Source organism: Eutrigla gurnardus, assembly GCF_963514095.1.
Source record: "Eutrigla gurnardus genome assembly, chromosome: 1".
Lineage (NCBI taxonomy): Eukaryota > Metazoa > Chordata > Actinopteri > Perciformes > Triglidae > Eutrigla > Eutrigla gurnardus.
The window spans coordinates 7,652,272-7,669,453 of NC_139915.1; the positions used below are offsets into that span (position 1 = coordinate 7,652,272).

Below are 17,182 nucleotides of genomic sequence, written 5' to 3' on the forward strand. Positions count from 1 at the left end.
GACAGAATTGCAAGCTTGTGCAAAAAACACATTGATTGGATGCATTTACATTAGATATTTCAACAATAACTGTGCAAATTCCTGGAGGGTCTTCATTAATCCAACCCATGTAATTCATCCATTGATTGGCAGTAACTGATGTTTTCTGCTTTGTTCTTTTGATCTCTTTGACTGTTCCTTCCAGCGGTGCATTTGATTTTGCTCCGTCAGCACATTTAGGTTGTTTTGTTTCAATTTAAGCTTTTCACAATTTGTCTTTACAACTTAAAATACAAGAGAAACTATTTTCTTGTGAATTTCTCACTTCCTAGTAGCGAGTTTGTGGAAGTATATGGATGACTTTCTCAAAGGGAGGGACAAACAGGAAACCTATATGCAGTTGTGAAACCACAGGCTGTTTCATACTCCATGCCCATTTATTTTCTTCCAGAGGCCTTCTATGGTCTGAAATTTTTTATATACTCTATTTAATTATACTATTTTTGTTCTGCTGTTTTCTGATGTTGTCATATTGACTCAAACCTAATAAATAGATTGGACAGTAAGTGAAATTTACAGTTGAGAGCAAGACAATCTGTTCAGACCATCTTGTGCTTTGTTTTTTTTTAATCATCTTTTGCCATTACTTTACTATAAGGATTAATCAGGATTAGTCAGGATTAATCTGAAAGAGAAAACTAAATATATATCAGAAATATTGACTCCGAGATGCAATCCTCTGAGAAAACTTAATCAGTTCTATATATTATGTTACTAGTAATATTAATTGGCTAATTTATGATTGGTGATATGTTTCTCCCTAAAAAAACATGCAGTCCGACATGCCATGATCTTCTGACTAACAACTCCTCGTGTCTTTTTATCTGCAGATTCAGGGGAAGGATGTGGAAAGATCATTCAGCGATTCCCCAAGAAGGACTGGGAGGGAACGGCGTTTCCTCAGGGGGTGGAGATGGTGAGTGATAGCTGCCTCCTACAGTATAAACTCTAAATATCTGAACACATGTACACTCTTGAAAGTGAAACTCAAGAATCCAAAGATGGAAATAGATTTATAAAAGTTCCAGAAGAGATAGAGAGATTTAACATTAAAAGGTACTCAAAGGTATTTAAGGGAACACTGAAATCACGCTTTTATTGATGAACAATTGATTGAAGTTGAAAGTCTTTACTGATTTTCATTGCATAATTTACCATTGACAATGGTCAATGGAAACCAAATTCATCAACCCACTGAGGGTTGGATTCAAAATCACACTGAACATGGAAGTAACCATTTAAATCACAGGCTAATCCAACTTGCACAAATCTCATTACAGCAACTCAGTAGTGTGTTTGGTCCTCGCCTGCCTATATGGATACCTGACAATGTCTGGGCTGCTCCTGATGAGTTGATGGTTTCCTGGGGGATCTCATCCCAGACCTAGATCAGGGCGTCAGTCTGTGGTGTTACTTCGTATAGCGCCGAATGCACCGATACATACATTGGTATTCCATTTGATTTCGGTCGGGGAAATGTGAGAGCCAGTCAGTGGTATCAATGTCATAAGTCATCCAGGACCTGCCTACATACTCAGCCTCATGTGGCCAAGCATTGTCCTGCACCAGGAGGAACCCAGGAGCCACTGCACCAGGAGGAACCCAGGACCCACTACACCAGGAGGAACCCAGGACCCACTGCACCAGGAGGAACCCAGGACCCACTACATCAGGAGGAACCTAGGACCCACTGCACCAGGAGGAACCCAGGACCCACTACATCAGGAGGAACCTAGGACCCACTGCACCAGGAGTTACCTAGGACCCACTGCACCAGGAGTAACCTAGGACCCACTGCACCAGGAGTAACCTAGGACCCACTGCACCAGGAGGAACCTAGGACCCACTGCACCAGGAGGATCTGGTGGACCTGCCAATTCTGGTATTCTCTGGCGAAAGCCAAAGGAGCTGCGCAGTGCTGGGCTGTGAGGACGTTCCACCCTCAGGACCCCAAACCTTCTTGTGACCTGACATATGGATGTGAACCCTGGAGGAGCTGGACTACCTGTGAACCTGATTTGGCTGCAGGTACCACCTCGTGCTGCAAATAGTGACAAGGACACGAGCAGAGTGTACAAACGGATTACCAGCTTCCTGATTTGTTTGTTGAGAATGTTTTCTGCATAAAATAGGAAATATTTGTCTCATAAAAATGCCAGATTATACCCCAGGGAATTTTCATGTTTGTACAACATATTGACCCTTTGGAGCTTGTGCAGCAGATATTGGCATTTCCTGTTTTAGATAAATTCATAATCATTGTTTGTTTTAAACACTTTACACGCTCCCTAATTGGAAACAGAATCCTTTTTTACATAATGTCCAGCCTGCTATCAGGAAAATTAAGGGACTAGCTGCTTCTGTCCCTGCCTTGACGGCGTCACAGGGGGTCTGTTATCCTTATATGGACAATGCTATGGATGGACAAATATTTGCTTATCAGGACTCTTGGAAAACTGTCAATCTGGAGCGCAACATTACCAGTTAACAGTCTCATACTGCACAGGACATGAGCGCCTGGGTTATATCTGTTTGTGTTCATTTATATTGGCTACCGAAGATAAGCTTTTAATGACTAAGCACAATGGTTTTGGCAGTCGACCAAAGAACAGCAAAATGACTTCTAATACAAGTACTTGGAAAGTACTAGAAAGCACACATATATATATATATATATATATATATATATATATATATATATATATATATGGAGTGATGAAGGTGTTGAGGCCAGCAAGTTGCATAATATTGGTAAGATATCTAAGCCAAGATAAATGGAGATCACTTATCTAAACTACAGGCAACATGTGAGATGTTTAGGAGTCGTCAGGCTGTCTTTCCAGCACAAATAGACAAATTGTGAGTGGGCGGTTTGAGTGGCATGCAGGCATCTTCCTGTGTTGCTCACGGAGTCTGTTGGTGGCCATCAAGAGTGTCTTGTTGTGAGTTATTGCTTAGAGATGAGCAGTGGTGTGTCATAGAGCGGAGCACAGGGCTCGTTTACACCAACAAACAGTACTGGTGAAATTATGAAATATTAGAGTACATCCTGTCCAGACAAAGTGTCAAGTAGAATTTTGGAGACTGAATTTATTTTTAATAAATATGAGGCGGAAACCCTAGCACTGGTTTTTAACCTTTGGTTGACTCTGCATCATCCCTCAAGTATCCTCATTTCATAGAGTTTAAATATAGAAACACTCCCGCAAGTTCAGCTAAATATATTGGCTCAGTGGTTCCAGATGTCATTGAGGACCTGCATACCATCTTCTTTTGTGCCTGTGTGGGTGTGGGTGCATTTTTTGTATTCCATCTCGCTGAAGTGATCCCCCCCAATGCTTCTTCATTATGTGTCAGCCTGGACTGAAATTGAGACACACTGCAATCCCAAGAGAGCAAAGATAGCAGGAATGATGTTTCTCATCGATGGCGATACGCCCGAGCTGAAACAAGAGGATGTATTCAATGCTCAATCTTTTTTTTTTTTTTTTTTGGCTAATACCCCACATATTTGCTTAAACTGTTCTTCTGAGATGCAACTATATGTAGTGTAGGATATTGGATAACATGCTGAACAAGATTGAGCTTTATTTCCTCTTAAAAAAAAAGCGCCCAGAGGATGACCAAGGACGGGAAAGAGGGGGTTGTTCCAGAAATTTGCTTCCCTACTATGTGGTGTGTGACAAATGTTGGTTGAGAGCCAAATGAGTGAAATTCCAGCTTTGAAGCTTTAATGAAGATACACCATAGTGTTTAACAGACCCCACGAAGCAATTTGCATTTTGGCTCCGTTTTGAGCTGGTATGTAAACCATTATTATTTGCAGATTTTCTCTCTACTCCATGAAAAAAGAAAAAGAAAATGACTCATTTACAAACACTAAGGAACACATCTGTAAAAAACAGTGGATGAAGCTGAGCACGAAAAGCATTTTGTGGTCACAACAGGCCCCCAGCAAACTAAATAACCACAGATGAGGAATGCACCAAGAAAAAAACAGCGTTTACAACTTGTGCTAGGAAAAATGTGTTTCTAATCTTTTCAAGCAAGTGATGATGATAGGAACCAGCTCAGATCCTCATCTGTTGTGAATGAACCAGGTCTGTAGGAGTTCAGTAAGTTGCGCACCTAGTACATTTCCATCACCTCTCCCACAGAAATCGCACTGTACTGTAAACACTCCTGACTTTACTTCAGGTAGTCGTCACGTAGGAGGTTTTTAATTATGCCTACCTCAAAAAAATACAGTAGAGGTAAAAGTTACAATGTAAAAAAATCATATTTAATGTAAACTGGGACAGTTTAAATCAAGTAAAAGTAATAGATAAAACAAAACAGCGATTCTCACACATTTAAATGCAGAATTAAATTAAACGTAAAACAATAATAAAACAATCTAATTTAAATGAAGGCTATTTAAACTTTTTGAGTGTGTGGAAGAGGCAGTCTCAGAAAAAAAGCGTAGGTAGTGTAAAAAAAATAGTTTTTTCAGAACAATGGTCGAAGAAAAGTATTTATTCCACAATCATTTGCAGGGTTTCCTTGATTCTGACTCGTATTGTTCTCATTCCTCTTTTTCCTCTGGAGCTACTACGACGAGCAGGACGTGGGTCACGTGACGACACAAGTAGCTGAGCTCTGCTAAAAAGAATAACAATGACAATAAGGTTGACCTGAACTTTAATCTAATGATTACACGGACAACAAATTGGGGCTGTTTGTATGTTATTATTAGATTTAGCTTCCTATACTTGAGGGGGATATGGTTGCCTCCCTCCTTGTGGTAAAGAGAGTTTTACTGATTTTCTACTGTTTGAGCATCTAGCACGGCAGCCTCACTGCGACATGCTCGTCATGCTCCTCTTATTTGAGGAAAACATTTAGTTTTTTCTAAGTTAGCCAGTCATATCCTATTTTTTGTTAACAAATGTGCCACACGAATGCCAAAGGAATGCCTGGAATTGTTTAATTCCCGAGTTGGCTTGTTTAATTACGAGCATGATGTCTGTGGATTACATGAATGTCTCCGACATCCGCTGTTTGTATTTGTGTCAAATGTAGATTTGTAGGTGACTCTTCCTTTGTTATTCCTTTCTCCCTCATGTGCTCTTATTTCTTTTAGACGCCGGTTTCTGTCATGTTTAATGGGCTATTCATTGCAAGTATTTAGCAACTATATTTACAAACCGAGTTATAAATGTTATTGCTAACTTCGCCTCTATAAAACCTGCATACTTTGTTGTTTAACACAGTAGAGGCAATATGCTACATAAAACAAATTGAGTTTGGGTTTAAAAACAGATCCTTTTTAAACTGCCTTCATCGGAAACTTTGTAAAACACCCAGTTAAAAGTAATAAAAAAAATAGTAAAGTTGTGTGTGAGGGCTGTCACGGTCATGGCCAAAAGAGTTCGCAAAAACAATATTAATACGATTGTTAATTAAAAACAAAGTTACATTTCAGATTCATGTGTACAGTCTTCGATACATTTACATTTAAAATCAAAGAAAATGTGTTTGTGAAAAATGTATATCTTTACTGTATGTACTGTATATGTGTATACAAACACACACACAGAGAGACTGTTTGTCTGTGTGTGTTGAGTGAAGAGACATGTCTTGACGTCCTTGCCCGAGAGGTCAAACTCTTTCTAAAGAACCACAAAGTTCAGCGTGAAGCCTGCGGTCAACACTAGGTCAGCAGACTCCTTCCCTCTGTCTCCGCTACAGTCATGTTCCCCAGCAGCTAAACCAAAACGTCTCCTCAGACTATCGATCTACAAATCTTCACATTTCTGGAAAACTTGGTTTGAGGTGCTGCTCTTCTAATGTGTTAAAGACAGCGGCACAGGGAGTCAAATGGAAAACTGCTTGAATGCCACGAATCACTTAGAGCCAAGTGATAACACTTCACCTCGACTGTTGGTCCAACAGAACAAGCAATTTGATCACTTTTAAAGGGCAATTTCCTCTTTTGTCTGACATCTCATAAACTAAATGATTAAGTGATTAATTGAACAATAATCGCCAGACTATCAATGATGAAAATAACCATTTGATTTAATTGTGTGTCATTGTGTTGTGTTTTTCTACGGCTATAATTTGTTTTTATTAGTGCAATTGTTACATTTCTATTTATCAACCAAGTAAACCAATTATATAGGTCAGACATTTAAAAAAAGAACAAGAACTCGGTCAGCAGTTTGAGGTTGACCTTTCATTGGCCGCATGTTGTCCCTGCTGTATGTATCTCTCTTGTTTGTTTTCTAAGTCTGAAGACGACCTGACCTCACCTCAGAGTTTACCATCAGGTGTTGACAAGGAAAACAGTGGATCTCCCTGTCGTAATATTCAAGAGTGCTTTATCTTTAGTCTCACATGCTGTGGCCGTGGGCGAGACGCTGCAGCCTTCAACAATAGTAATGCTGTCCCTGTCCAGTCCAACACAGGACGCGGTGTGGGTTTTCTGTTCCACTCGGTCGGCTAGGGCAAGCAGAGTTGTTTCTCTGACCGCATACCACGCCGGTCATTTGCTTTCTTGTCCCTCTGCTTGCTCGGATAATGTATATGCTGGTGGCCGTAATTGTTACTGAGAGAAAAGACATTTATATAAGCGGCCAGAAACCTGGAGCCAATAAGGAAGTGTTTTAAGATGCAGCTCCACTAATGGCCATTCTTCAGTCTTAAGGTCTCTTTAATTAAAAAGTCAATATGCTTTCCAAGAAAAACGGTTTCAAAAGCTAATTCAATTTTCCATGTCTGTCTTGGTGGTAGACATGGTGAGTCGGTTTGTTGCACTGTCTGAGACACGGTGGTTTTTGCCCTCTCGTCCCTTCACAGCTCCACTGAGACTTCTCCGCACTTAACCAAGATTTGAATTGTCTGACCACGATAACTGCCAAGATGGCGGTCAGTGGTAAACCCAAATCCAGTCCTCCAAACAATCCTCCAAACCGCGGGTGACGACACAGGCACTACGTCTGTGCTCCTCGACAATCTATCATTTTGAGGAGGAGAATGTCATTGTTCTCCATGTCTTGCTACTGTCAAAAATATATTCAGAATGTTAAATCCCCAACCGGCTGCTTTTCATGGATCAGTTTGCTGTTAGTGCCTTTTTATATGTTTTCCAAACACATTATCCCTTTCTATTTATCCCTTCCTATGTAATCCGTTCATTTCTTTGTTAATTGCTTCTTCAAATTATCCCTCAACCCTCCACCCCAACACAAAAGTGGTCAATTAGAAATATATCACGAGTACAGTAAGCTAATTGAAGGCTAGTTGGAAATGCGTACACTGCAATTGCAAAGGCTTGCTGCACGACAACAAACACAGATACAGTAATGTATACGTGATGCCAGCTTACAGGCGTACGTGTTTTCCTCAGACCAAAAAATTGTTGACGTGAAATGTCCTTGGAGCCCAACTTCCTCTGATGAAGGAATTTGACTTGACCAGTCTGTAAACATGTGTCATTTCTCTAGAACCGTCTAGAACGTTGACCTCTTGAACCGCTTCATTTTCCCCCCTAAATCCCTGCTATAATGAGGAAGGTGGCCCATTGTTTCCGGGAAGGATGGTCGAGTTATTCAGAAAATGTGTAAACGACGTGGGCAGTTGGTATGTCTGCTGGAAGTTCAAACAGAAACATTTTTAAATATGTGTCGTCTCAGACAAAGGATACCTCAGGGTGCCGTTATGAAGAAATCTTCCTTATTGCTACGAGGATTATTCATCTGGCCTCGTTCTGCGGGGCTGAACGAGCAAATCGTGACAAAGCTCAACTGCACTGTTCATAACCAGCAGCCTCGGTTAGTCAGTCGGAGGCTCGGTGCCAAACCGCAGTGAGGTGAAAGAATGCAGCCTAATTGCACCACTTGACGGATTGACTCAAGTGACCATAACTTGACATGTCGCGCTGCACGTCGTTCCTGTGATGTTTGTAAAAACTATGGGAGAAGAACTAAACAGTGCATTCCAGATAGCAGGATGCCGTTCCAGCCATGGGGGGGCGGGGGGGGGGGGGGGGATGGGATCATGTGTTTGTCAGGAAGATCCACACATGAGTAATCAATGCTTCGTGTGCCAGTGAAGCTAAACACATCAGGAAACAAAGCTGGAGCTGTCAGGCAAGCAGGACTTTCCATGCTGAAAAGCACTGTGAGCTCACCAGGAAATGGGAATACACAGGATGAAATAAAGCCACAGAACGCCGGAGAGCGAACCGACTCAAACGTATAGGTTAAATACAGTAGAAGCTTTCTGTCTTAATGCGTTATTGTTTATATATGTCACCGTTTGGGGACAACTTCATGTGTTATTTTGTCATATCCGCTTAGACAAATCCAAAGAGTCCAAACGAAGAACTGCATGACAGGTCACTCACTCACAGAAACTGGGCAAGAAACATGGTGCCAGGAGTCAGGTGAACATGTCCAAGAGCATAGTTTTGGGATGCCTCAGCTGTGTGGTATATTTCCTCCCTCCCGTCTAAAGCGCTCTCCACTAAGTGGCTCCTGGAGAATGTTGCTAGTTAAAATATACAGACTGCTGCTGACCCCGGGGCCGGTGGCTCCTCACATACTGTAACTGTGGAATCCACATAATCGTTGTCTTCATATATTAAATGTCTGTTGGAGTTTGTAGGAATTTCCCTCAAAACGTCCAGCACCTGATGCATGCAGATGTTCAGGAGCTTCTTCAACAGGCCTCGCCAACAACTTTTCAGTTGTACCGGTTCCTTGTGGTCCTGACTTCAGTCCGCTGAGACTGCTGAGTGTCGCCTCCTGACAACAGGTTATCTTATTAACATGGGCTGGATATTTGGATTTCTAAGTCTTAGCCAATACATTACATCGCTATTATCCATTTACTTTTTTTTGTCATGTGTGAGGCTCTAAGAATGTTTGTGGTGTGTGTGGAGCAGTGTGGACTCTGGAGGCTGACTGCAGGCATTTCAGAGTCACTATTGAACCAAACGTATGGCTATATTGTCCCAGTCTGTGACTACCCAGCTCTGATTTGACAGTAAAAAAAAGTGTTAAAACGTAGTTAACCAACCAACTACAGAAGTAATGCAACGTCTTGTACCCGTTTTTATTTCTGAGAAATAACTGTTGTATTGGAAGCATTTACAGTGTCAGTAATCACTTCTCCTTTTTTTATGAACTGGGACTTTAACATTCAGCCCCCTAAAACTAAGAACCTGCATGAAACCCACCAAGGAGTCCACTTCAGTCCAGTCTTCAGATACTTCTGACTCACTTTGACAGTTTTCAAATGTCATCTGTGAAGCTTCAAAGAAACGGTTGCCATGTTTAAAATGCAAGTGTAGACGCATCCCCATCCACGAGCTTATTGTGTGTCTTTCTGAGCAGAAAATATTGTATTAACATATTAATCATTGAATGAATACGTGTCCGGACACAAAACATTTGTGTGCAAAGCTTTGTGAGAAAGGGCTGACTCACATTGACTCCTCACACTGCATTAGTGTAACATCCAGGAGAGGAACAGAGGGTGTTGTGGTCTGAACGCAGCTTATTTAAGGCGGTAGTGAGAATAATGTATGATCGAGGGCCCCCACAAGGCGGTGGAGGAAGCACCTGTTCCTCAGGCAGGTCATTATCAGCCATTATCTAACTGCGCTCCAAAGGCCGGGGCTCAGCTGTCTGACGCAGGACAGCCATTGTACTGATCGACAACCTCAGGACAAAGCTGTTTACCTTGCTGTTTCATTCATCACACCATGTGCTCAGAAAAGGGATTGAATGTTCATGTTTACCTTTTTCACGGACAAAATAAAAAAAACAACCGTGTTTACCTTCCGTCAGCTGATGGGGGGAAAAAACTGTAGCAATGTGGTAATAATAATAATAATATATGTTATTTATAGCGCTTTTCAACAACTCAAAGAGGCTTGGTAGTGAACTCCTCACTGATAAAAGAAAAGGTATGGTCGACAAATTACCAAAGTTCTGCTCCAAATTAGTTGAAGTGCCAAGAATATACATGTTTATGGCATGTATGAAATTTAACAGCTTTCCATAAAGCCACTGTGTATGGTTTAACTGAATTCCCCTGTGATACAGTCAAAATGAATGCCTCGGATCTGACCTGGGAACACTGTGTTCAGTGTGGAGCATTAGAGGCCTTACATTGTGCTCCATACGTACACACCCACGGCCCGGTCTCAGACATGCAGGAGCAGGTGAAGTGTTCGAAGGCCAGATGCACAGCAGCAGTCCGTGTGGGGTTGGAGGCCAGATGTGAGCCTGCATCCCGTAGAGGCGTCGCGGTACTTTGGAGGGCGAAAGGGCAGCTTAAATCAAACGCAGCTCTTCGCCGTGTCAGAAAGTTAGTTATCAGGGGAGGCTCACGTGCAGAGTAAGATGACATATGGGAGGAGAATTCTGCAGTTTGACTTTTCAAGTTGCACTGATGCAATAATAGTCACTTAGGTGGATTTTCTAGTAAGATATGGCTCAGTTCTCCTTTTTAACATCACTAATTAGAAGCAAACTTATAAACTGCTGTAGTAAATATTCCTTCCAAAAGTCTCCGTCCTTTATTCCATGAACTTTAAATGTCCGAGGTTAAGTCCAGGTAAAACCCGAAGTAGGACAAGTGTTTTTCCACCGTGGCTGCCATGAATGCCAGAATCAGAAGAGGTTGTTATGGTCTGTTGGTGTCTGTTGTGATTTGGGAGAGAAATTGTACACGGTCTGTAATTCTTTTACAGCTTGCTGGCTACTGGCTTGACTGTTATTTTGGATCTTACCAAGAGTCTGGTTATCCACTTGCAACATAACATGTGTTGTACTTGCTTGTCATTGTCACTTATCTACTAACACTTTAACTAAATTGGTAATGGCTAACCGTGCAAAGCCATCCGCGCTCTCTTGCCAGATTTCTGTTTAATATCAATGAATTGTGAAACTCTGTACATGGCTTTGACATCACATTTTTGTGACAAAAATCTCTGGCTAGGATTAATGCAGTTAATAAGAAGGCATGCTCACACATGACAGACAGGTTCCTTCTTGAGCAGAAGCCTTCGATTGTTTTTAAATGAACGCCGTGAGCTATACACTGTTGAACTTACTGCTCTGCTCAGATCACTTTGACAGATTTCGTCATAGCGATGAGGGAATTTATTGGAAGTTTAACAATGAAAACCTGTTATTAAACAGTACCGGGAAAATTCATGGACTTTCTCTTGGATTCTCAAAGGGAACTTTTAGAGTCCTAACTATATTTCCCCAACATATTTGAGCCTGAACTGTTATTCAACTTGAGCATGCTTGGAAGATTTGGTGTTTGTTCACTTACTTTTATCCAAAAGTGAGACATAATAAAGCTCATTGTTTGGGACCTTCATGACAGCTGTCACCATCACATGCTCCAGTTTTTGTTTTAGTTTGAGGTTGACAGGGGGATTTGATTTAAGAAAAAGGAACAACTGATTCCCTAAAGGGTCCTGTTCTTATTTGCTCTTCATGAATTTCTGTTTTCAAATTGCATGTGGTGATCTGGGCGTATGTTTTTAATTTATGCTATGTTTTGAAATTTACTAAAGTATTCGCCCTGAAGTGAAAAAATCTGATGTTGGGGGGGGGTCAACAGAGTTGCTTGTTGCTGGACTTTGCATGACAAAAAAAAACTAAAAATACATCTTGTTGTAGGTTCTCTCTCAGGTATTATGTTTCCGACACATATGGCATTTATGAAGCTTGTAATGTTGTGTATAGTATAGTTGGCCATATTTGCGAGATGACTCTTCCTGTCCTGCTTGACTAGACATTTTTTTGGAATTACTGTGGTCCATCACAGTCATCTAAAAATATCTACCTCTAAAATTAACCATATGTGCTGGGTATTGCATAACAGATCAGCAAAGGGAAACCAGAAGTTTTGGTGACAGTGGGGAAGCAGAGTTGAGGAATGATAGCGGAGTGTGGATGCCATCTCAGCGCTGCGCTCAGTGATGGAGCTACGCGTTGGCGCAGCAAATTAACACTGCAACTGCTGAATACAATTCGGATATCAGTGTTATTATGGTCATTTTCTTGACAGTCACCATGCTGACCTCGAGCTAAAGAGGGGGGTGTTTGTGCGTCAAACCCACCCTACTGGAGCAGCCGTCTCTGCTTGTTTTGTCCGCTGACCTGATAAAGCAGGCAGCACGCCATTGACCTCCTCACCCCCGGCCGGTCCCTCTCTGTTCCCTGACACCTCACTCTTCACTGTCCCGACATTCTGTTGTCTTCCTGGCATGCGACTCTTCTACATGAATGGGGGAAGAAGAAGGAAGAGGGCTGTTGAAGTGTTGTGCACATCTGTTGCCACATTGTCTTGACGGTGACTTCAGGTTCAGGCTCCGTCTACAGTTCACTAGTACTGATGAAGGTTATAGGTGGATTTTTTGGTAATAGAGTGCTGCTCGTAGGCTAAGTCTGGAATTTATCGTTGCACTAGTTCTCTCGAGTTTGGATTGCTGCAAAAAGAAAATAAGCTCTATGGCAAACAAAGTTTATATGTTTTTTTTCCAGCAAGATAATCTTCATAAATGGACACCACTTTTATCATGTTTGATTGGTTTGTATGTTGAATGTTTTATGTTATTTATTTCATGACTGTCCCACATTTTCTATAATGCTTCTTCGTTCCATGCAACATCGTGTAATGTGGAAAGTCTAGGTCATTGTTGTAAATGATCATATCCGAGGAGACAACTCTGTCTACGCACATGTGACTTTTTTTAAACAACTTTGATGTATGATTTCATTTGTGTAACGCCCAAATTATGAAATAAGTCCCCTTTTTGAAAGGATTTGTGGGATTGAGCTCATTTGTGGTAACAGGAACTCTTAAACAGTATTATGACCCCTCGAAGTCTGTTTGTATTATCCCTAAATATGGGTCTCTCAGATGTTGGTGTAATAACAAAACAATTTATCCTCCAGTCGCGTGTCAGCTGTATCATACCAGAGAAAGGCAAAGCTAACTGTCTCTTTGTCCTGAGTCATATTTAGTAATGGCTGATGCCCCAGTTATATCCGGCCTGACCGCCCTTTTAATGTCTTGTCTCAGTATAAGAACGCGGCTCTGTCCTGTACGGCAAAGCCTCCGTGTGTTCATTTTGTTTTCATTTTCATTGGTGCGGCCTTTGCGAGCTCTCCGCTTAGCTGCGGCGATGCTTAGCAGGTCAGACTGCAGCTCCGGTGTCACTGGCTGTGTAGGTGAATCATAGTGCAGCTGGGTTCATACCAGGCGGCAGCACATGATGTGATGCAGGAGGTTTAGCTGGTGGGCGGCAGTTTCCCCGGCTTTGACATTAATACAGCAAGTGTGTCTCGGAGTTCCTTTGTCACTTGACTGCGGTCTAATTCGGTTATAGGAGGTGTCCTTTCCTTGTGCTGTGTGTGTGTGTGTGTGTGTGTGTGTGTGTGTGTGTGTGTGTGTGTGTGTGTGTGTGTGTGTGTGTGTGTGTGTGTGTGTGTGTGTGTGTGTGTGTGTGTGTGTGTGTGTGTGTGTGTGTGTGTGTGTGTGTGCGTGTGTGTGTGTGTGTGTGTTGTAAAAAGGCTATGTTTCCTACTTGTTGACCGTTGCACCTGTCACACTGCAGTGGGTTTCTGCCAACTAATAGCTGAATGTACGGTACAGTTTGTGTTGGTTTCACTTGTTCTTCCCTCAGCTCGGCTGCGTCCTGGTAATGTGTTTCGTTGCCATTAACTGTGGTTGCAGAATATAGCACAGCAGGACATAAATTCACTTAAAGGCTTGTATCTTACCCCCTGTAGTTATCACTCTTTTGAAGACTTTGGTCCATTTTTGGAAGGAATTTCTTTTGCTTCCCCTCTTGATTGTTTTTTAACATCTTAAATATCTTATCTTTGATCCATTCTGCCCCCTCGGACTAAAGCATGTGTTAATATCAATGTTTTCAAGTGGGATCTTAAAACAAAGTGCTTGTGTTTTCCTGCTTTTGCGAATGTTGCAGAAAAGCAGGGCCGAATCCGAAAGCATCAGGGCACTCAGCTTGTTTCAAATAGTTTGTTCCCAAAGCAAACAGCGTATGTGAACACCTCGGGGTCAGACACATACTCGCGTGTTGTAGACACAAACTGAAAATGAGGGCCATAAACACATGATGTTGCGTGAAAAATAAAGTCCTTAGCATCCAGCTAAAATGTGTAAGCAAGACGATCCTTCATCTTTTAGTGAGACAGCCATAAGTTGGATGTGAAATGGTGTCTGTAGTCTGTCTGGATGCAGGGGTCCCTGGATAAAGTGAAGTTTACTAAACACTGAACTCCCCGAAGTGTCTTTGAACCTGCGCCAGCACTCAAGTGTTTTTCTGCGGACCTACAGGCGAGATAACGACGTAAAGGAAACAGTGATTTAATATCGGAGGAAGTCAATTAATCGCGCCTCCTCGTGCTCTCTGCATGTCGCTTTCCCTTACAGTCAGTCCCTCTCTCACACATGCATACAGCAGTACAACACACACACACACACACAGGATGTTATACCTGTGATCTTCGGGGCGCTGCGGTCCCGAAGCTGTTTATCTCTTTCTCTGACAACAATGAATGGCATAGTTGGAATAGTTTGGGACAGGATCACAGTTATCTGCACTTGTCCTTGAGTCCTGTCTGGCCTGAGTTTGTACCGACACACGCACAATTACACCACAAAGCAGGTTTAACAGACTTCCGCAAGCTATTGTATCTGCTGTATGATGGTGGCATCCTGGTCGCAACCTCCAGGTTGAACATGCCAAATCCCCCCCCCCCCCCCCCCCCCCACCCCCCCCTCTTCCTCTCCAGTGCCGTTGAAAAAGGGAGTTGTGATACTTTCATAGACCTCTGAAGTAATCAGAAAGAGGGGACGTAACGGACGTCGTGGAGCAACGTATAGTTCCAAACACTGGCATTGAACCCCGACTCGCTCCTACAGTCTGTATGCTCGCTGTTAAGTTGATGGGATGCATTTTTTCACATTTTAACACATTAGCTGATCCCTCATTTGTTTTCCTTTTTTCTGTTTACGTCATCCCTGTAAGATATGTCATGTAGCAATTTACCATTGGATTATTTTTTACTTCCATTTTCATTGAGCCTCCCTTGGAGCGGTTTGGAGCCAGCCTTGGGAAGTGCTTTCAAATGGAGCAAGGAAGATGGAAATATTCCTTAATGCAGCGTATGCGTAAAAACTGAGAATCAGTAGCGGTACCTGAAAGGTCATCCCAGTAATTTACTGGGAGCTATGTGTGAAAGAGGTTTACATTTCTATCATCGCCATCCCTACTCGTTCCTCTGTTTTTCTGTCAAAGAGACGTTACCTCGCCAGTATATACTTGTCTTTGGCTGTACACAGATCCATCCATCAATCCATCAGTTTGTGCCCTCAGCCGCCCCTCCTTCACCCAGGCTCTCCTCTTCCTCCGTGTATCCACTGATCCCCTGTGTAACCTCTGAGGAGCAGACTAAACAGCGTTTTCAGAGCCAAGGCCAGTCTGGCCTCCAGCAAAAACAGAGACGAGACACAAACATTCGTCTCTCTGACCAAATGCCCACCCTCCAATATTCTGGTGTTCTGCTCTCTTATGTGTCTCTCAAATAATAATGTATCCATTTCTCCATATCCGTCATTAACTTATAATCCTTCCTGTTTTGAGATGATTTTTCATTCTGCTTCATGAACCCACCATACATTGGATGTTTTTTTTATTATTGGCTTATAAAGTCAAATGTTTTTGTGAAAGCAACAATTTGTCAGTTCAGTTATTGCATGAGGACGTTACTATGAGATTTTACAGATATTCAGTTCACTGATTAACAGTCTTAGAGAACACAGGATAAGGATAATCTTTTTCCACATTGTGCAGATGTTTTGTCAGGATTGGTTCAGACCTCCACTGGCCCTCGGAGTTTGCTAGGCTTTTTATTATGACAACAGTGTTTTGAGTCAAAGTGCCCATAATTTGCTGGCTGTGTTTGGTCATGCATCGATAATTGTTGATTTGTGTGCTTCTTAAATTCTCAAGAAACGGTGTTTGGAGAATAATAACTGGTAGGTTTTTCCAAGAACTTACTGGCGGAGAATCATAAAACTTTAGAGTAAAAGTCTGCTATACTTACTTGTATCTAAAGCTCAGCCAATTATACTTATCACATATTCTATCCAGACAACCATAAGTTAATTGGTGGTGATGAAATATGTACATTCTATGTATATATTTTTTAATTTGCATTGCTTGTACTGTAATTTTGTACTGTTGGTTATTCTGTACACATCTCCTGCATGGCCGTCTGTCCCTCCTCACTTGCTCTTCCCAAAGTTTCTTCCATTTGTCCGTTAAAGTTTTGTTCAAAGCCTGTACACATTGTAAGTAAATGTTTATTGTTATTGTTGGAACCTTCATTTAATCTGCTGTAAAGTGTAATCACGGTGGTATTTTGCTGGATTCCTGGGTATTTTTTTCCGTCCTTTCCATCGTATTGAAGATGTTTCCTCTAACGGTGATGGTTGATGAGCTCAGGCAGTTTGGCCCGGCACCTTCGCTGATGACTTTCAAGAAAAATAAATAGTGAACACGCCACTTCCCGCTCTGATGAGCAGATGCCATTGGTGCAGTGGAACAGGACGTCCTGTCCACGCTCTCTGTGGGGGCATTAGGATTAGACTAGCTACAGTAGGATGATGATGATGATGCCCATTTAAGGTTCAAACGGGTTACTGGCAGCACAAAGGCATCAGGGGACATAATAACCACTGAGTTTTGAACAATCTTGGACAACCTTCATGAAAACGTTGTTGTATGATTAGAGCTTAACACAGTTTTATCACAGTGTTAATCTCATGTACGTTTTGTGAATCGCTCATAATTTTCTCATGTAAGGGTATTTTGTTTGATATCGTTTCAGTTCTGCCAGCCAGGCGGTTGGAGGCTGTCCAGGGAGAGAAAATCACCCACTTTCTTCACCGTCGTGCTGACGGATATCGATTCAGACCGACACTACTGCTCCTGTCTCACTTTTTACGAGGCCGAGGTCAACCTGCAGGTAAGACTGCACAAAGCGGGAGGGCCTTTTGCAGACTAAACTGTCCGTTTCCTGTTTTCTTTCATGCATTT

The 17,182-nt window shown here is 42.0% G+C and overlaps 1 protein-coding gene across 2 annotated transcripts in view; it reads left to right on the forward strand.

Moving 5' to 3' along the window:
• The window catches only part of sbf2 (SET binding factor 2), an 80,352-nt gene that overhangs the window by 14,076 nt on the left and 49,094 nt on the right, over positions 1 to 17,182 (forward strand). For both annotated transcript variants that reach the window (XM_084015702.1, XM_084015703.1), the window contains exons 2-3: positions 870 to 955; positions 16,974 to 17,111. In XM_084015702.1, the coding sequence (XP_083871828.1) occupies positions 870 to 955; positions 16,974 to 17,111 (224 nt within the window). The remainder of the gene's footprint in view (positions 1 to 869; positions 956 to 16,973; positions 17,112 to 17,182) is intronic.